This window comes from Candoia aspera, chromosome 8 (assembly GCF_035149785.1).
Source record: "Candoia aspera isolate rCanAsp1 chromosome 8, rCanAsp1.hap2, whole genome shotgun sequence".
Lineage (NCBI taxonomy): Eukaryota > Metazoa > Chordata > Lepidosauria > Squamata > Boidae > Candoia > Candoia aspera.
This window is the reverse complement of record NC_086160.1, coordinates 22,316,926-22,338,254: the sequence shown is the minus strand read 5'-3', so window position 1 is coordinate 22,338,254 and position 21,329 is coordinate 22,316,926. Positions and strand designations below refer to the sequence as shown.

Below are 21,329 nucleotides of genomic sequence, written 5' to 3'. Positions count from 1 at the left end.
CTCCACTTTCTTACCAAGAAATAGCAGCTCTGCCTTTGCTGCTTAACCTTACAGGAAAAAAGAATTGTTAAAAAGAGTAAAATCCCAATATCAGTTGCACGAGAAAACGGGGGCTTGAGAAAAATACAGCTGATACAGCAATGCCTAGGGTATTTTAAGTGAATGCATTTCACTTGCAGCAATGCATTTTAAGTGAAATATAATACTTCATATTTATATGATAATAGTAGGGAAGAGCAAAACATTCCTTGCCTGAATTGTTCATGTGTGGAACAGCTACTTTTGGGTAGCCTGTGCTGAACAAAAACACGCATTTTAGATATTCTGGTCAGTAAGATGGATCTGTTTTGCTCCAGATGTGGGTTGTTTCAGGCAGAGGTGAGTAAGCAGAAAAAAGCTAAGTTCATAAGCATTGGTAGCTGAAGAGAAAATGTTGAGGAGAATAAGAGAGACAGTTTGGTGTAGAGGTTAAGGCATCAGGCTAGAAATCAGGAGGCTCTGAGTTCTAGGCTGCCCTTGGGTGGGAAAGCCGGCTGCGTGTCTTTGGGCCAGTCCCTCTCAGCCCAACCCATCTCACGGTTGCTGTTGTGGGGAAAAGAGGAGGCAGGAGTGTTAGGTATGTTCACTGCTTTGTGTTATATATAAAAAAGGTGGGATAATAATAATAATAATTAAGATATATATGCCATATTGGGAGCCTGTTCATTACTACTGAGGCCATCACAGTAAGGTACAGATGCACAGGCTACTACATCAGTGGTAGTTGAGAGGGAAGTAAAGACTCTGGGAAGATTGGGGATCAGGCAGGCAGGTAGGTACCACGCTGGGATGTTGCTGGTGGTTGCAGTGGTGAGTGAGGGAAGGGAGGAATGAGGAGGTGTTGGGAAGATTGGGGGCGAGTGGACTGGCGGCAGACGGATGGTGCTCAGGAAACAGTACTTATCCTATAAAATCACTCTGTCCGTGATACCTCTGGATTTTGTTCAATCCCAAATCTGGCACAACCAAACATCAGCCCGTCTGAAATCATTCAAAATAATTTGCAGAATGCAATGGATGTTTTTATTTATTATTTTTTGGATTCAATACAAAGTGTATTACAGTAGTCGTTTCATGCACATCCCCTAGATAACAAGCTTTAAGTTAGGCCACAGATATTATCTAGGCCTATATAATATCTTTCTGTTAACAGCAGGATTCTTTCCATGCATGAGTCCCTTTTTTACCCATCCAGAGTCCCTCCTTGGGGGGAGATGGGCAGTGATAAAATTTGATAAATAAGAGGCACCAGGATCTCAAATTGTTATTTCTGTTTCCTATTATTTCTCATGATGCACGGGAATTTCTTCCTATTTGAAAAGGGGTTTTCAAGAAGAATGTAGAGGTGTAGGGTGAAACAATAAATCATGAACATGGGCATTTACCTGTTCCTATATGCAGTTTTAATTTATCAAATCATAAAGTAAACAGGATTAAACAAGGAATTTCTGCACCAAAACGTTCTTGTGTATGCAAGAGCATGTAAAATGTGCAGACCCTCTATCCAGTAGCAACAAGGTTGTTTTCACGTTTTGTTCCTCTCCTAGGAACTCTAAACAGGATAAAAAGACATTATTATCTTCTACATATTCTCAGTACCTAGTTGTCCTTTCTGTTTAAATTTGGTATTGAATGTATTTTAATCAACAGCACATATACTTAAAGATTTATGGCTTGATTTAGGAAATCTTTAAATTATGTTATGCTTCCATTTATGTACATAACTTCTTTATACAAAAGTACATATATAAAATTTAAAAATGTACATGTATTCATTTGAATAGGGTTGACTTTTTTTTCATGTGTTTCTGATAACTTTGTAATAAAGTTTGAAAACTACAAAACAGAAATGATGGTGATTTTGTTTTTCCACAAATAGATTTCTCATATATGAAAGTGGGAAATATTGGAGGGCGCAATATTACTCCCAAAAGGCTGCAGAAAGTAATCCAGTGATGTGATGTCACCAGGAGGGCAGGGCTGATGTTTTTCCAGACCTTCTGCTGGAGGGAGAGCGTTTTAAGGATGGAGGTGACAACAGAACTTCTCTCTGAAACCCAAAATACACTGTACGTAAGATGGTGCAGTGACCTGATCTGGTATCATTATTAATCTGAATTATTCCAGACATATATTGTTCAGAAGCGTAACTATGACTAGATCAGGCTTCTGTACAGTGGCTCAATATATGTTTCCATACAAGCAATAATAGAAAAATACCCTATTAGCTCATGATTATTAAATATGAAGGCTATGTTATAGAGTCTTATAAGAATAAAAATTAGCTGGCATGATGTGAAGCAAAGTGCCAATTTCAAGCACCCTACTTATTTACACACAGGCTGAAGGATTACTGTTTGAAAATAAGATGATTCTAGAAAACCTTAAGGGTTTTTTAAATGCTAAATTGGGGGAATACAGAGCAACCTGGGGAATTAGAAATCAGTGGCAGGATGCATTCCGAACAGTTTGTCTAAGATAAGTGACAACCACACTTCCATGGGGGCGTGGGGGGGCGTTTTGTGAAGAAGCCAGAGGACCCTGTGGCAGCCATTTGGTGCTAGTGCCCACAGCAGGGTCTGAAAATCCTAATAATATTGTCTGAAATAGCCGCCTATTTCAGCAGCTGCTCCTAGATAGGCACCCCTAGCAATATTCTAAGCTCCCTGGCAAATTAATCAGATCTTTCCATGATTGGATACTTTTCCCCAATCCCCACCACTTTCATCTCTTCAGGTAAGATGAGCCCTGAGAGTCGGAAGGACTAAAGTGGCGTAAACACACCGGTAAATAAATGCACGTGTTACGTGCATTTTCCACGACAATGGAAATAAGTGCTAAGTTGGGAATGTCAGTTTGTCCACGGCGCTATCAAGGCCGAGACTTTTCACAAAAGCATTACCTTGCAGGCAGAGAGGACAGCGGATCGTGAAACAGGTGGAGCTAAATCCCCCTCCAGCATCTCGCTTTCTAATCGGCCCCAAAACGGAAGGCTCGTTTACGGGTTTGTCCGCAAGTTAGGGAAAAACCACGCCGCGTCTTGTGCCCTCTTTGCGAACTAGGCTAGAACTTCGGCGTTCATGAGCATCCGACGTAGGCGAAACGCCGGAGGGACTGGTCCAAAAGAGGCGGCATTTCAGGGCAGGCGAAGAGCTCCGCCGCCAGACTTCTCTTTTCCCCTCAATAGGGAGGGGCGGTGTCTTTTTCTCAAAACCTCGCATTCTCGCTTCGTTCCTGACGCCGAGAGCGGGCTGCCCGGCGCCCAATGACCTCCTCTCTGCTCGGTTTTTGTTTAGCTTAGCAACCGCCGCTCCCTCCCTCGGCAGGCGCCTGGGTAGGCAGAAAGACAGGCCTAGGGGACCCGGGCGGCTGGCTGGCTCCTTCTCGCTTTCCTCCATCCCTCTTCGGCCCAGACCCCCAGGAGGGAAGCCCCGCGCTGGCAAAGAGAAGGCGAAAGAGGCGCCCCAACCCCGGCGCATCCGTCCTTGCCTCTGCGCCTACCGAAGCCCGTCTTCGCGCCGAGAAGCGGGGGCACCATGAAGGTGGCGGTCCTCGACCTGGGTACCGTGTTCGCGAAACTCTTCAAGCCCGCCGCCTCTTCCTCCTCGTCCCCCCCTTACTCGCCCGCCCCCGGCGCCTCTCCGCCTAAGGCGCAGCCTCTCCTCCCTGCCTCGGCGTCCCCGCTGGGCGCCCCGTCTTTGCCCGTCCGCCACGCTGCCCTGGCCTCCGCAGGGGGGTCCTCTGTCCTAAGCGCAGCAGCGGCAGCTCGGGCGTTTCCCGGCGGCAGCGGAGTCGGGGCCGCGGCGGCGAAACCTCTTGCGGGTGGCAGCTGCGCCAGCGGCGGCAGCTCCCCGCGCTCGGCGGTCGGTTCCTCGGCCAGAGAACCCGCGGCTTGGGCTGCGCCCGCGAGCAAACCGCTGCTTTTCGTCACTCTGCCCGACATCGGCGAGGAGGGCGCGCCGGACGCAGACCCCCAGGAAGAAGCTGCTGTGCCCAGGCAAGTTGAGGAACCCCCGGTTTCCTGGCCCTGCGCGGGGACTTAATAGCGGCTGGCTACTTTCTGAACAGCTGGTCGGTATTAGTTTACAATCAGGTGCTGAGGAGAATTATTTCGGTGCTCACCTGAGGTTCTCAGCCCCTGAGATGGGGGCATTCCCTTCACAGCTCTGAAAAAAGATGGAGTTAGATAATATGTGTATTACCAGGTCATAGTAAATTACCATTTGCAGGATACCTTCAAGGATGCATGGCATCCAAAATCTTAACAAACCCCCTCCACTTGGTAGATTGTCTTCCCTATGTTGACTCCTAGGTGGGCTCTTGTACAGAATTTAGGAGACCCTGGTTTGAAAAGGTGCCACCTTAATCCAAGGTTAAGACTCAAGATCCAGAAGGCCAAGCAGGGGAAAATGAACCCTGATGCTTTAGCAGCCTGTTTGGTGATCAGTGGCAATGATGCATAATCTTACTGAAAAGCTTAAATGGTTCAAAAGACCACATGGGCATCACAGGGTGAGGGGCATCTTGCAGACCCTGGTATTGCATTCGCTGTATTTAGATTTGGGCCTCAAAAGAGCAGGGAAATGGAAGAACAATCTGTGACATCGCATCACACTGAAACTGAGCATGGGGGATACCTGTGGGCTTCTCAGTCCCCATCCTTGTGGAACAAGAGCCAGTATGGGCTAACGTTCACTTTGATATTATTATTGGGAGATTTTACTTTTAAAAAAACCTTTAAAATTCTTTGATGTTTAAAAAGAAAATGCATTATCATTGGCTCAGCAATGGCATATATCCAGAATAATTTTTTGAACTAAACTACTGCAGAAAGAAATGACCTGTATCTGTTTATTGGAAACTCCCCTCCCCTCATCACCACCATCAGTTCTTAATGGAGGTAGATTGCAAACAGGACTGTAATTCTCAAATTCGTACAGTAGACTACTTGCCTTTTCTAAGTGGAAGCCAGTCCTTGCTGTGACCATGGAAGAGCTGCTGGTGTAATAATGCATTGTCCTGATTCTCTTTGCTGTGTGTTTCTTTACGGTGTGGAAAACAGATAAGGCTGTCATGGGGATAACGCCAATTTGGCATTTCTCCTGTATGCTGTTCTAGTGATGCTGTAAACTATTAGTAAACAGTAAGTCCCTCTGAACAAAATACAGTTTAGTTATCCATCATTAGTTAGCTCTTCTCAATCCTCTGTGCAGATGTAGACCTCAGCCTGCTACTTTCTAGGTGGATGAACTTTTTCTTTACTTGAAATAAATTTTTTCTCCAAATAATTTAACTTGAGAATGGGAGGGTCCTCTTGGATTCCCAGTATTTCTTTTATTGGTGGGGATATCAGAAACTTGGGTAAATACAGTGCATGTCCACTGTTCTCCTTGTCTTTTCTAGTTAGTATTTCCAGTCTGAGAAGCCTCCTGTATCTCCTCAAGGTCCAAGAAAGTTGGGTTCTACTGTCCTTCAGTGGGGAAAAGGTTTACTCTTTTCCTGCTGTTTCTCAAGCTAGGATTTGGGTAATCACTTTATGAATTATGTTCCATAATTCAAGGAATGGCATTTCAGCTAAATGTATGAAATAGGAAACTTCTCTGCAAGGCCTACAGTGCAGGGTGTCGATGAAGATTCTCAGTCATCCAGGTGGAATTGTCTGTAGGTTGAGTCATGGCCACTGGATTTCTTTCTTTTTGGTAGAACCGTTTTACTGCTTGTCCAAGCAGTGTCTTGAAGATGAAGAAGCTGCTTGGACAAGCAGCAAAATGTTTCTACCAAAAAGAAAGAAATCCAGTGGCCATGACTCAACCTACAGTGCAGGGTGTATTCCAGTTTCACAACAGCCTAACAATACTGCAACCCATTGGAAGTGCAAGTCATCCCAATAGAGACTATCAGCCTGAAGTCTCTTCTGTTTAATGCAAATTGAAGTCTGAGGGAAAGGAGGTAAGTCAATGAAGAAGCAAAGGGCAGAAGACATGCATGTCAATATACATTCCTCTGGAAGCAGAGGCCAGGGAATAGAGAGAAAAAAAAGCCCTTCATTTGCAGAAGTTTCCAAGTAATTGCTGAATTACAGCTGGATGGCATGTGAGCACCATGTAGACCACCACTTTCAGTACTCAATGTCAATGAAATTGAACATGAGCTCCCTAAATTTAGCCAGAAGTTGCTTTCATAGGACAGAAAAATCTAAGTAATTTTTTCAACTGTTTCTCAGAACCTTGCTAAGCAGACCCTGAAGACGAAGCTTGAATCAGTAGTTTTCACCAGATTTATCAGAAAGATAATTTACATAGGATTCAAAGGAGTAAAATAGTCAGTTTTGCGGCACTTTCTAATTTGCTGAACTTTGTTATCAGATTGAATTAAAATTTGATACTAGCACGAGAACTTGTAAACTATACCAAATTTCAGATTAATCCTTTAGAAAGTCTAATTTAATGCTAATAACAGCAGAACTTTTTCAGTACAGAGGACATTGTTTTGCCTTTTAATTTGGAAGAAAAAGGTGATGATTGAGCTTAGTAATTTTAGAATGGGATGGGTCTGCTTGCATTTGTTAGAAAGGAATGTTTGGTAACTGCTTTTTAAGATTATAAACACAACATGCTAACTGGGGAATTCTGGGATATGAAGTCTATGCACCTGAAAATTGCCGAAGTTGAGAAACACAGGTCTAGTTCAATTAATCTGGAATACAGTTACATGATATTTTTCACAATACTCTAATGATCCCATTCTGTGGGTTTTCATAACTGGATTGTGTCTTATGGGATTGTTTCCATTTATTCCAATACGTTAGGGCTATAAAAAGATTGAGAATTTCCATATGGATCCATGAGGGAGTTTTTGGCCCCATTCCAGAAGCAGCTCCACTTTCATGTGATTTCTCATTGCGTTCTATTTGGCATCTAAGCCAACATTTTTTAGGTAGGGTTTCCTGGGCTGCAAAAATCTGCCTGACCACTAGTTAGCAACGAAGAGTGTTTTTCTTGCTGTCTTTTTTAGAATTAGCTGCGTTGTATATGAAACTGCAAGAAAACTAGTTTTTTTTTTTAAACACTGTTATTTTATTCTCCTTTTTTGAAATGCTGTAGGTCCACTTCCCTCTTGGCAGGAATGTCTGCCTTCCTGGCCTCCTGTCCTACAAATCTTTCAGAGAAAAGGTTTGATTGACAGTTTTGTTGTTGCCTGTCATAGGCATCACTTAGATATTTCTTCCATATGACCAAACAAATGCACACAACATGAAATAAGCGCCTGGATGTGTGTATTATATGCAGTAAGTAATATCTTTTATTTCATTTTGCATGAATGGAGGAGAAAGCATCTTTGCTCGTTCAGGACCTACAGCAGCTTGGGGGCAGAGCAATGACTAAATGATATTCTTTGTTCCTTGTCAACAGTATTTCAAAGCCTGAAAAAATGAAGAGGGGTGGATTGTCTTCAAGTGTTTTTTGAAGGATTGGGGAGTGGAAATAATGTTGCTGTGGAAGTGACCTTGGATGAAACATATATTAGATTTTTTTTTAATGTTGGCTTCTACTTGGTATTTTGGATTGACTGAAGTGACACACTGAAAATACTTTAAAAGAATCCAGAGTTTTACTTATCACTTCTGAGGACTGTGCTATTACTTTAATGGAGAACTTAATGTTGCCATTATTCTGTTAAACTTACCACCAAACCTTTCCTTATCTGCAGTGCTGTAGACTGATGTGATGTATCGGTTCATATTAACAGAACAAACAGCCACAGTGTTGTTTGGTTATTTGTGGCCTAGCACAATCTGCAGACTCAGCCATTGTGGTTTATAAATTATGGTTTGCGAAGCAATCAATTTTAGTTTTTTTCAACACATCCATACTTAGGTAAACTATCACTCAGTGAGATGTGAGGACCAAGTTACAGTGCTGTTGACAAGTGCTGGGGACAAACTGGGGACAAATGGGAGAAAGAAAAAATCTAATCTAGATAAAGCATTTGGTACGAATCAGCAGCACAATTCTTAAGTACTGGCATTCTCAGCCACTACTGCTGCCTTGTAATAATGCCTTGGTGTTTGTGATGTTGTTGCTTTCTCCAGGAAGCAACAGGTTATTTGATTCCAATAGTTTTTATTCTACCCTCATTCCAGGTTGTAAATTGACATTTGTCAGGGCTTTGCCATGCCTTGCTAGATTCCTCTTGTGCGTGGCTTTTTAAGCAGTTACTATTGCAAAGTGTTTGTATATTGTATAAGGTTATGCAGGCAGAGACTGTGGAAGTTGATTACATATATGGAAAGAAGATTTCTAGCAAGTAAAAGGAAATTCTGTTTTTGAGGGGAGATATTGAAAGGATTATATCTCTCAGTTGAACACAGTTGTGATCTAACTGCTCTTAACATACTTTAGGAATATATTTTCTTCTTTGAGATACATTTTGTTAAAATGTTTCCCTGAAGGAAACTTGAGAAAGATGTTCCTTCCTATGAAGTATACATATTCATTGTGGTCTATTGGCTCCTTTACTTAGTCTCTGAAGATTTTTAAAACAACACAAAAACTTGTTTGTCAAGAGAGAAAGACAAGAAGAGTAGTTTTAGGCTGTGCAAAACTTTGAAAGATGCTTCATCTTGATGATGCTCAAGGAAAATGTCCTTTTGGTGCTTCCGTATGAAACAGTGTGCCCCCACCTCTATAAACTGAAGTGAAGCCGCCCTCTTACTTCATTTTGTGTTGCTTCTAAGGCCACCTGCACCTCTTATGAAAGAGACTTCTATGTATGTACTACAAGTGAATGTGCTGGAAGAGGCATCAGTAGCAAAGCTGAAGTAGCTCAATTCAATGAGTTGAGTTATTGCTGTGCCACAGCAACATAAATCACAAGGCCTCCTAGCATCATGCACTTTACTGAGATGAAGTGTGATTGCATCTCATTGATCTAATACATGCGCCACAAGAAGGAATCTGTATTTTGAACTGCCTTCTACAGCCTGAAAAAGAAATTCTACAGCCTGTGATCCATTGCTTCTGAAGAACATTTTTTAAAGTGTCTCAAAATACTTTTGTAGTTGAGCTTTTTAACAACAAAGTTAAGAACAGCTGTAGCTTTGTGATGAGGGCTAGGTTTTACAACGTTAGTGCATCCTGAAAGTCACACACACACAAAATATGCCATACTTCCTTTCATGGTCCAATGAAACAGATCTGGTGAACATAGCCCAGCCATCTGCAATCTGGTTCCCTACAAACAGGATTAGGACTGCTGCCAGAATTTCTAATCAGCTTGGTTATTGGCCATATTGGCTTGGTAAACATCTGGAAGGAACAAGGGTTATGGAGAGTTGATCGCTCAGTCCTGTTAATAAGAATTCTAATTCTTTTGCATTATGAGTTTTAAATCCAGTTTTGGAATGTTCTTATGAAATCTCATTATTAGTCCATAAATTCACTGTTGTAGCTAAGGCTGAAGTCTTAGTTACTATGGAGACTTGTTGGTTGACTTATCATTGTCTTTCAACCCAACTTAACCTATGGGGTTGTTGACAGTGGAAATTGGAGAAAGGAATCCCACATATGTCAACTTGAGCTCCTGGAAATAGGGAGGATACAACTGTAGCAAATAAATAAGAGAATTATATATAAATGTTGAAATAAAGTAAAAAGAGCCATGCTATATCAAACCAAAAGTGTATCTAGTCAAGTATCCTGCTCCTTCAGTGGCCATTTAGATTCCTCTTGGAAGGGTACAGGAAGTTTTGCTGGAATATTCCTCAGATACTGGTATTTAGAGGCAGACAATACAGGATACTGGAGTAGAGATAATATTTGGCCTTTTTGACACACAGCTCTTTGTAGCCTTATACTCCATAAATTTATTTAATGCTCTTCTAAAGCTACTAGATTTGGTTCATAACCGCAGATTCTGCTGTTTCACTATGGGATTAAACAGCTAAAACAGTAGTTAAATAATAAGAAGGAAGTGGAAAATAAGGGAAAACATATGAAGCAAATTATGAATATGTTTGAGCTATAATGGTTGGGAAATTGTTCTGTAATTGGTACAGGATATTACAGTAACTACAATAATGTACAGTCTTATGATTCTGCAGAAGTGGTTACAGGCAAGGGTCTTGTTGGTTGTGCTCCTACCAAAAGAAGTGTTTAGATTTTTATTCATTTCTTAGATTTAAATCCTGCTTTTCATTTAGGAGCTGAAAGTAGTATACATCGCACTCCTTCCTGCAATTATCCTTCACAACAACCCTGCAGGTAGGTTGGACTGACAGATTATGACTGGCCCCAGGGTCCCCCAGTGAGTTTCTAGGGTTCAGGGTTGGCTTAAATCTGCATCTCCCAGTGCCAGTCCAACACCTTAACCACTCATCCAAAATGGGGCATTCTGGAATGGGATAGGGAGATTGGTTGAGTCCAAACTTCCTCCATACTACAGAAGGTCTAAGATAAGATCTGAAACAACTACCAGCTCCAGCCTGCAGGAGATAATTGCTCTCCCATCCAAATTAATGAAAGTGAAAACAATAACCCCATACCCCATTATACCACCTATCCCAATGCATACTTTTGTTCGGGAAAGCTTGGGATGCAGTGTCGCGTCGCGCGACCAGTCCTTCAACCTTCGGTCTATGAGATTCCCCGGGGGGGGGAATGAGCCAACGATTCCCTCGCAAGGGTGAGATCGAAAAGACAACGGTAGGTACAGGATTCTTTTGTGAGGAGAGACGCTACATTTCAGGAGGGTGCTGGTACTGCCCGCCCCTTGCCGCGCCCTCACCTCCTTTTTATTCAGCAGCTCTATCAGGGTGGGGGAGTGAGTACAGAGAGAATAGGGAAGTACAAGTCATGCCCTTATAAGGGAATATACAACATTCTGAGGCTACATGAGAGACATGCAATCTAGCTGTGCAGTAATGGAGTCAGGTTCGTCACATTTCTACCTTTTTTATTTAATTTTGTTCCCCCCCCAGAGGGTCTGAGTCGGGGAGCCAGGGACTCTTCAGTCCAAGGAGACCCATCCCAGCTTCCTCTTCCGGGGGGTAGTGTGACTGGGGGTCCTTGTCCATTTCCGATTCACTATCAGAGGACCATCCCAAGAGTGGTGTTTTCTCCATACCTACAGCAGTGACCAGGTGTTGAACAGCAATCTTCGTCTCGGATACCTCTGAGTCCAATGTATGAAGTCTCTGCTTTAAGAAGCGGAGAACGCGACCCAACACACAGGGGCCTATGGTGCATACGAGAATCAATAAAAGGAGGGGCCCCAACAGAGTGGACAGCAGTGTGGTCAGCCACGGGGAAATGCTAAACATATTTTGATACCATGACATGGATTGTTGGCGCTCCGATTCCCTTGTTTTTAAACGGGAATCTAGCTCTTTCATAGAGTCCAATACTACTCCTGAGTTGTCGGCATAAAAACAGCAGTCTTCCTTCAGAGCAACACACAGTCCCCCTTGTTTGAGGAACAGAAGGTCGAGACCCCTACGGTTTTGCAAAACCACTTCAGATAGAGAGGTAAGGGAATCTTGTAGCGCCACAATAGATTGTTCGATAGCGCGAAGGTCAGTGTCAATGGTAGCAGTAAGGTGACGCAGGTTCTGATCATTGACAATAAGGGCTGACACACCGGTGGCAGCTCCGGCCACACCTAAGCCCAGTAGGACTGATAAGGTTACAGCAGTCACTACTTCGCGCTTAGCCCTGAGGGGGTAATGAGGGGGCTCCAGGATGGAGGTAAGTTCTTCAGGGGAATAGATGGAGATTTTGGGGAGTAGGAGCACCTGAATACAAAAGGTGTTAGTTTGTAACAAGGCATCCCCATATACACATGCGGTGAGGCCAGAAGAACATGCCCAAACAGAGTTGTTCCCAGGGATAAAGTATTGGCCTGTCAATCGGGCAGAGATATTACCAGAGGCAGTATAGAGTACACCGTAGCCACCATGGCCGGTGTAACCGTAGATGTTCAAGCGATTTTTTGGGAGATAGAGGGCACAGTGATCATGAGAAGAATTAAGGCAATATTGAGTATAGTTAGCAGGAACACGGCCAAGGCAGCAGCCCTGTCCTATTATAGAGGTGATAGTCAACGTGGTGTTTTGCCAGCGGCAGGAGGAGGCTGAGGTAGAGTTCCGGATAGGGTCAGGAGAACTGACTGCTTCATAGAATGGTGGAGAGGAAGACAAGCAGAGCCAACATCGAGATACGTTAGAAGCGGTGTGAACGAGGGAAAAGGAGGAGTTAAGAAGGGAGACAAGGGGGTTTCTTTGTTTGTTGAGGGGTTTAAGAAAGGTGGAGTGAATGTCGTCGGCATTGGGCCCAAGAGGTGGGGACTGAGGGAGAGTGACCTGTCGTTGAATGTAGAACATGTTGCCATAATGAAACCCGGGCCATCTGGCATACATACGACCTCCCCATTTTACACCTGAGTCCCAGGCATTCCCCTGAGCTTTCTCTGCAGCAGTGAATTGTACAACAACCGGATTACATTTATTCCAACCCCCCTGTCCTGCCGCACCCTTTTTGGTTGCGGTGCACGTAATGTCCTCTCTCAACCGAGTGAGAGTGATGTAATCAGTCTTATATGGAGGGGTCCAGTTGATGTGGCCGGTGGAAACGCAGGACCAAGATTTGCAAAAGTAATCTGCTAAGCCTCCGCAGTCGTGCACGTGGTCAGGGCGGGTGTCATGTCCTGGGCACACATACAGGGGATACCTTTTAACGATGGAGTGGCTGGGCGATGGGGTGCCGTCCAGCCTCCTATAGGCTGTCACTCCTAGAAGCATTTCTGCAAAGTCAAAATACAGGTTAGGGAAGCAATATGCAATTGGGCTATAACAAGAGGAGGTATTCAGGATCTGACCCAAGGCATCGCGGATTGTCCAGGTGATACTGTAAGGGCGATGCGATTCCTGGGCGTCGGATGCCAGCAGGCGTCGGCCCCGCCAACGGGCGGGCTCAGGAAGGGAGAGTTGAAACAAGGTGAGCGTAAGGCGAGATGAGGTGGCGAACCCCTTAACTAACTTTGTTATTTCACAGTGGTATTGTCCTAGATCGGTCAGCTGTACGTTGGTGACAGCAAGGGTAGTTTGGCGGAAGTGATAAGTGATGGAGTAGGAATCGCCATCTTGGAGAAGGGTGTTGTCGCGGAACCAGCGCCAGAAGGTGCCTTTTCTTTTGATGGGAGAGCGTTGAAGACATTCCATGGCGTTGGATGCTGAGCTGCGGCCGATGGTGGCAGGGTAGCGTAAACGATGGGTTCGAATGAGAGAGGTTGTTTTAGGGTTCGTTGTGAGGGGAGCAGAGATGGAAGAGAGATAACAGAGAAGGAGGATCAAGGATGTGCTTGTCAGGAGGCTGCCCATGATATGGCCGGATGCAGCGAGCAGGAACCCAGAGCACTCGATCAGGAAGTTGCACAGCAGCGTAGCCTTTCCCCCAGGTGACGAGTTGCGCAGGGCCCTTCCACTCAGGGCTGGGCAGTTGCCTAAAATAAACAAGGGGACGGGAAGAGGGAACTACTGGCTTAGAGAAGTGTCGAGATGCGGCCGTAGCAGAGGGGGTACCGGTAAGATTAAGGAAATTTAAAGTATACAAAGTGAGATTAAGGAGATTTTGTAACATCGGGAGGTTCGGGGGGCCTAAAGCCTTTTTCCCCGTTTGCCGATCAAGGGCATTCTTTAGAGTCTGGTTAGCCCTTTCCACAATAGCCTGACCTTGGCTGTTGAATGGTATACCGAATCTGTGGGTAATGGACCACTTACGGCAAAACTCAGCAAAGGGAGCGCTGACGTAAGCAGGGCCATTGTCAGTTTTCAAAGTTTTGGGACATCCCGATGTGACGAAAGTGCGAATACAATGATTGATTACGTTTTTCGTGGCTTCTCCTCTTTGCAAAGTTGCCAGAATGAATCCCGAGTAAGTGTCCACAGATACATGGATGTACTTCCAAGGTATAAAGGAGGGATAATGAGTGACATCCATCTGCCATGTGTCACAAGCTTGGACACCCCTGGGATTAACACCCTCAGGGATGCACTTTGCCTGCAAACTGCAGGTTGGGCATTGTTGAAGAATGGCGGTAGCTTCTTGATATGTAATGCCAAATTGGCGCACCAAGGCCTTTCTATTTTGGTGGAAATAAGCATGGCTGTCCCCTGCTAAAAGCTGCGGAGGAAGAGGGGAAGAGGCCATAATTTTGCAAGCTTCATCTGCCATGTGGTTGCCTTCGGACAGGAAACCGGGTAGCTGTTGGTGGCTTCTAATATGCGCTACAAACAAAGGGGATGTCCTGTCCTTCAGGAAAGTTTGAAGCTGTAAAAAAAGCGTCATGAGAGAGGGGGGGGTAACAGGGGAAATATATGCATCAAACATGGCCACAGCCATTTGAGTGACATACATACTATCTGATATAACATTCAAAGGCTGTTCTGGGAAAAGAGACAAGGCTAACAGAAAAGCGGCTAACTCAGCCTGTTGGGCGGATGCTTGTGGGTCTGTTAGGCGTTTATGCCATTTGCAATTATTTTGCCATGTACAAGCCCCTATGGTTTTGGAGCCGTCTGTAAAAACAGTGAAAGCTTCCTTGAGTGGCTGTTGAACGAACGGCGAGCTTAGTGTGAAAGGTACTGTTCGCAACAGTTGCAATCGAGGATCAGGGGGAAGATGGCATGACACCTGGCCACACCAGTCCTCCAAGGCATCCTGCAATGCAGTGGAGTTTTGTAGGAGGGGTTCCCATTGAGTAACCTTAAAGGGAATGTACAGGGTGGAAACATCCAGTCCCATTAAGGCTCTAATCCTTTTCCGGCCTTTCTCAACAAGAGAGGCCATTTGTGCCGCTCTGGTGATGATGGATGTCTTAGGTGTGTGTGGCAGGTGTAGCCATTCTAAAATGTGTAGATGTTTTTTATCAGACGTTTGGACAATGATGGCAGTCAATAATTGATGTGTTGAAAGAATGGCAAGAGAGGGTGGTTTGTCTGTGAGCGCACGGTCCACCCATTGGGTCGCAAGAGCGACATTAACCTGTTGTAGGGCATGCAATTGTTGTTCTGTAAGGTACACCTTGTCAGCTGGATTTGTCAAACCCACTAACGCTTGGAATAAAGGTGATAACATGGGTGTAGTTAAAGCGAGGTATGCGCGGGCCCAGTTAATGACTCCCAGACATTGTTGTAATTGGACCAAAGTGGTCGGCTGGGGAAGCGTGAGCATAGGTAGGAGCGGGGCAGCCGTGGAGGCTAAAACTTTGTGGCCTAGGTATTGCATTGGGTAACGAGACTGGACCTTTTCTGGTGCAACGTGTAACCCTGCCGTTGCTAGGGTGGCCAGAAGAGTAGGAAAAGTTTTTTGAACTGTCCCTTTCGGGCCCTCAGCAGCGACTAAAATGTCATCCATATAATGGTACACAAAAAAATGCGGAAATTGGGATCGATAGGGTTGCAATGCTTTATCAACAAAAAATTGGCACATTGTGGGTGAGTTCAACATGCCTTGTGGGAGGACCTTCCACTGGTACCGAGCAGTAGGCTTTGAATTGTTGAGCTCCGGTACCGTAAATGCAAAAATAATTCTGTCCTTTTGTGCCAAAGGTATGGAAAAAAAACAATCCTTAAGGTCTATTATAATGAGGTCGTACCCTTCCGGAATCAAGTTGGGGTTGGGAAGTCCACACTGCAGAGGTCCCATGGGCTGAAGGATGGTGTTGATAGCCCTAAGATCCTGCAGGAGGCGCCATTTGCCAGACTTCTTTTTGATGACAAATATCGGAGTATTGTATGGGCTTGTGGAGGTTTCGATATGGCCTTCAATTAACTGCTGCTGGACCAAGATATGTAAGGCGTCCAGTTTCTCTTTGGTGAGTGGCCATTGATCAACCCATACCGGCACAGAGGTTTTGAGAGAGAGAGAGAGAGGCCTTAAAGGGTCCTGCGAAGCCATTAGGGAAGTTGAATAAAAGCGTGGAACTGTGAAAGCAAATCACGGCCCCATAGGTTGCAGTGCAAAGGCAGGATATAAGGCTTTAGATAGGCTGTGATACTAGAATGAGCAGTCGCAGCAGAAAGCCAATGAGAGCTGACCTTAGCGGCCTGTGCTCCGCCTACCCCTTGCACCGAGGAGGCTTCGGCGAGAGACCAGGAGGAGGGCCATTCAGCGGAACGAATAACAGAGACGTCGGCGCCGGTGTCAATCAAGCCTTCGAAAGAGCGACCATTTAGCGTGACAAGGAGGGTGGGTTTAGAGGTGTGGACTGGTTGCTGCAAGGCAAACAATGATGGCGTATCAGGAGAAGGGAGAAGTATGAGCGTGGCGACAACTGTTCCTTTATCTAAGGAAAAACACCTATCTCCCACTCCTGCCAGAGCAATTCATGTCAGATCTGATGAGTCATACAAATAGGGAGCAGCAACCATTCCCTCAAGCGTGAGCGAGGAGTTGGGAATGAGCAAAGCAGGGGTAAGAGGAGGAAGGGGTTTATTCAGCGTGACAACGAGAGGAAGGGAAAGGACAGCCCCTGGATCGTCATACAAAAGATCCTCTGCCAACTCCACAGGGAAGCTGGTGATGGGTAATTCAGCCTTTGGGGCGGGGTTAGCTGAGAACCCCCGATCTAGTTTCCCGAAGGCTGATGAAGGGAGGAGTTGTTGCGACATTGCGAGGCCCAATGGTAGCCTTTGCGGCACCTGGGACAAGGAGTTTTAGGTTTGGAAGGGGGGGGCGGCCCCCTTTGAGTGGAAGGGGGCGCACCACCTCCCCCGGGTGCACGGCATTGATTCTTAAAGTGGCCCGGCTTCTCACAATTGAAGCAATTTCCATGACGAGTGACTGCGAGGGCTTCCGGGGAATGGAGCTGAGAGGAGGGGTTAATAGAAGGCAGCGAGGTGGTAATGGCGGCAGCGAGAGCACTCACTTTGTGAGAGGTGGTGCCAACGATTCTGCAAAGTTGCAGGAAATCTGCAAGTTTTACACCCGGTTGATTGACTGCGGGTTGCAGAATGGTCTGGCAGTCATGATTAGCGTTAGAAAAAGCAAGTTTCATTAGCAGCTCTTGTTTAGCCGTGGCATTATCAATTTGTCGATCTAAAGCAATCTGAAGGCGACTTATGAAGGAAGCGTATGGTTCATTTGGTTCTTGCATAATTTTCAGAAACGTTTGGGTGGATTGAGAGTCGGAATCATCCACTCTTTTGAGAGCATTCATGGCGCACATGTGAATGATAGCAAAACTACGACGGGGGGAGTTCTGTTGCTGGACTAAGGTTGCGAATTGTCCCTTTCCTAATAATTGATCTGGGGTCACCCCTGCGGGAAGACCTCTTCTAATTTCTACTTCCACCCCTTTGTCGTATTCAGATTGCCACACAACATATTGCCATAAGCATGGAAAAAAGCATTTTCCAATCATACAATAACATAACAGTGTTAGCAGTAACTAAAGAGTCTAAAACTCCCCTAGTAAAAGGAGAATGCAAGCCGTAGGTGGTTACAGCATCTTTGATTTGTTTCAAAACCTTAAGTTCAATATTGTTATACAAATTTCCTCCCGCCGCCCCTAGGCCGATGGTCATGGGAAAGGCAGAGGGACTCTCCATTTCCAATGAGAGAGGGGAGGAAAGGAGTTCAGTGATGGTGCCTCCGAGGGGGTATTGTTGAGGGGAGTCGGGCGTTGGAGCTGAAGGGGGAGAAGGAACGGCTGGGTATGGAGGGGGTGGTGGTGAGACAGCATCGAGATGGGCGGCAAGAGGGGGTGGGAGTTTTGGGTCGGGAGGAGAAGGGCAAGTTTCCGGGGAAGACGAGGGAGGGTAAAGAGTGTTGATGGCCGCCATGACAGCCTTCCAGGCAGTCAGAATAGGCACGGGTGCTCGTGGGGTATCATGAAAATATTTTCCTATCCTTTCCCAAGTGGATGCTTTGAGCGACCCCTCTGAAGGATAGACAGGGCAGTGTCTCTCCATGTACAGTAGGAGTTGAGTCACCGATTTTTTTGAAATGGGAAAGATGGTCGTACCGTTAGCCTTTTGACAAAAGTTAGCCTTCTTCACTAAATCATAAAGTTCGTCCCTATGAACTGACGAAACTTTGGAGAGTGGGGAGCCCATTACTTACGATTGCAGAGCCTTTACCAGGTGCGTAGTAACGAGAGTGAAGGCAGTGCACCTCTAGACAGAGATCACACCGTGAGACCGAAGGGATCCCGGACGAGCCCCCAGTTGTCGCGTCGCGCGACCAGTCCTTCAACCTTCGGTCTATGAGATTCCCCGGGGGGGGGAATGAGCCAACGATTCCCTCGCAAGGGTGAGATCGAAAAGACAACGGTAGGTACAGGATTCTTTTGTGAGGAGAGACGCTACATTTCAGGAGGGTGCTGGTACTGCCCGCCCCTTGCCGCGCCCTCACCTCCTTTTTATTCAGCAGCTCTATCAGGGCGGGGGAGTGAGTACAGAGAGAATAGGGAAGTACAAGTCATGCCCTTATAAGGGAATATACAACATTCTGAGGCTACATGAGAGACATGCAATCTAGCTGTGCAGTAATGGAGTCAGGTTCGTCACAATGCAGTAGTGTAAGAATAGGCTATCTTTTGTGGCCGAGAATCATACATAATTTTGAGAACGTGTTATGGGCTCTCTCACAAAATGGCTGCCACAGTAGAGCTTATGCGCTTACGAAATTGTGGATGTGACCAATAAAAAACCATTCATTTACTAGGAAGCAAACTGCTGACCTTGTTCCTTGTCTCCCTCTATCCTTCCAGGATCTTTCATCTCTATCAGCCTAATTTACCTTTGGATATTGCTGGGCAGATGGGTATACTGCCAAACAAACCACTGTTTGGCTGTACCACCCACCATTTATTTATTCTAAGAAAGTTTGTCAGAATAGTGCAGAGGCATTCTTAAGATGATGCTTATTTGCTCTGAAGCATGGCAATATTTATTGTTTAAAATTTAAAGAACCTGAAAAATATAAGGACGTTCGACAGGTTCCAAGCAGAGTTATCAATGGGCACATTGGTGTTGCCAACCATTCCAGTCTAGGGCATATCTTCGGTCAGGTCAGCTTGTGAGCATGAAATTGTGTGGTTTGATTGCATATGTCATAACTCCTCAGGTGTTATCCAATCACAACACACATTTATTAACCATTTTTAAAAAAAAAAATCCAGTTCATTTGTATTGTTTTTGGCTCATGGCACAATAAATAGAAAGCTCTTTTAATGAAACACTATATTTTTAGAACCATTCTCAACATTTAATTTCTAAATCTGTCAGCAAACATACTCAACTGAATTTGTTTCAGAGTAGTTCTAGTAATATGGGTTGCCCTTAAATTAATAACTCACTTGATATCAGTGGATCTAAATATGACCACTCTGGATCCCTTTAAAATGTGGCTGTTTTATAGATGAGTTTCTCTTTTATCTTTTATGCTGACTGCTGACTTGTTCTTCAGTCATTCTAAGTACTCTTCTTATTATGATTCTGTTTTTTACATGTTTTACAGAACCACATTGTTGTTATTAATAAAATTCTATGTAAGGAACATGCTAGCCTGCCTTTTTAAAAGAAAATGATATATAAGAAGGAATAAGATACACCTCTTAGAAGAGGAAAGGCTATACTGTCACATTAGCATTTTTTTAATTAGACAATTCCACTTAAGCTTTAGAAGAAATGTCCTAATGAAATATTGATTATCATAGTTCTTCTTAGCCTAAGTTCCAAGTCAAATTTATCTAGACTTCAGAATATGCTCTTCAGGCAGTTGTTATTCAGCCACGTGTACTAGGCATCTGTTCATCTGGTTAAACAGATCTTCAGAAAGTCCTCTGGCAACGTATTAACATTTAAAGCTAATTTAGTTTGTAGAATTTAAGTTTCTGTTATATTACTGAAAATGCTCCAAAAGATGATGTAGCATAGATTTTATCCAAATGCTTGTAAAGTAGGATGACTTTAAGAATATGTGTCAAAAATCAATAAGTGTACACAGGAATGGTGCATTGTCCTGATGTAGCATTGAGTTCTGTTTTCTTCCTTTTGCTTCCTTAAATAACACAGATTCCAAATCAAATGTTTGTCTTTTATAAATGCCATGAGAGAAAGGAAGAACTTATGAACTGATGGATAGAGGAAAGGAAAGGATGGTCAATTTCATTTCTACCACCAGCTTTGCAGTGCATAAAGAATTCTGGAAATGGAATCTCTTGCTGGCCATACAGATCAAAGGCAGGTGCCATAGAAGGAGGAGTCTTCGCTGCTGGAAAATGGATGAATAGAATGAGAGAAACCTGATTGCAGGTTATTGATTCCTGTTCAGGAAAGGGTGCAAATGGCACAGAAGAAGAACCTCTGCAAATGCCCTCCTGGCTATAGGTGCCACCTGCTCTTCAAGCTGGTGAGTCCGGAGGACCCTCCAGATTGTATGCACAATCCAAACTAGGTAGTGCAACCCTATTTAGGACCAGAGATGGAAGATCTCCAGCATCAGGAGGCTTCTATGCCCACAGCCACTCCGTCTCACTAGGGTTCAGGCTGAGCTTCTTCCCCCACCCCCCATCCACATTACAGCCTCCAGGCACTGGGATATTACTTCAACAGCATCACTTAGCTGGTTCAGGTATGCAAAGTATAACTGAGTACCATTAGTCTACTGATGATATATGACCCTGAACTGTCAGCCTTATATAGACATCAGGTATAGGAGGGATGACAGTGTCAAGGCCTGAAGTCCCCTGCAGATCAGTGGCATCACTTGCAACCTCTCTCCTCTTACCAACATTGACTGGAACCAACTATGGAGAAAGGCAGAGAACCACAGTAACATTGTACCTCCTACTCCCCACAGTTGGTCCAGAAGGATACCATGATCGATGGTACTGAAAGCTGCTGAGAGATCAAGAAGAGCACTTTCCCCATCCTGGCTCCTCCACAGGTCATCTACAAGTGCAGTCAGTGCTATCTCCATACTGTGACCTGACGCAAAGCTCAACTGGAAAAGATCTAGACAGTCCATTTCCTTAAGGGTACAGTGCTCTGTAATTGTAATCCAGCCACCTTCTCAGCAACCATGACAGCCATCAATTTGGTTTCTATTCCACACCCAGGTTTCAAATCAGACTGCCATGGGTCCAGACAGCACTCTGTAATTACAGCTCTACCATTTTTTCAACTATGTTCCTCCAAAACAGGAGGCTGGAGACTGGATGGCCATTTTCCAGTTATACTGGATCCAGTCTGTCTGATGATCTGTAACTATTGTGATTACTGAGAAAAC

The 21,329-nt window shown here is 44.7% G+C and overlaps 1 protein-coding gene across 1 annotated transcript in view; it reads left to right on the top strand.

Moving 5' to 3' along the window:
- Positions 1-3,271: 3,271 nt before the first annotated feature.
- The window catches only part of FAM149A (family with sequence similarity 149 member A), a 58,117-nt gene continuing 40,059 nt past the window's right edge, over positions 3,272-21,329 (top strand). Inside the window, exon 1 of the mRNA XM_063309741.1 lies at positions 3,272-4,036. Coding sequence (XP_063165811.1) covers positions 3,576-4,036 — 461 coding nt within the window. The 5' untranslated portion in view covers positions 3,272-3,575. The remainder of the gene's footprint in view (positions 4,037-21,329) is intronic.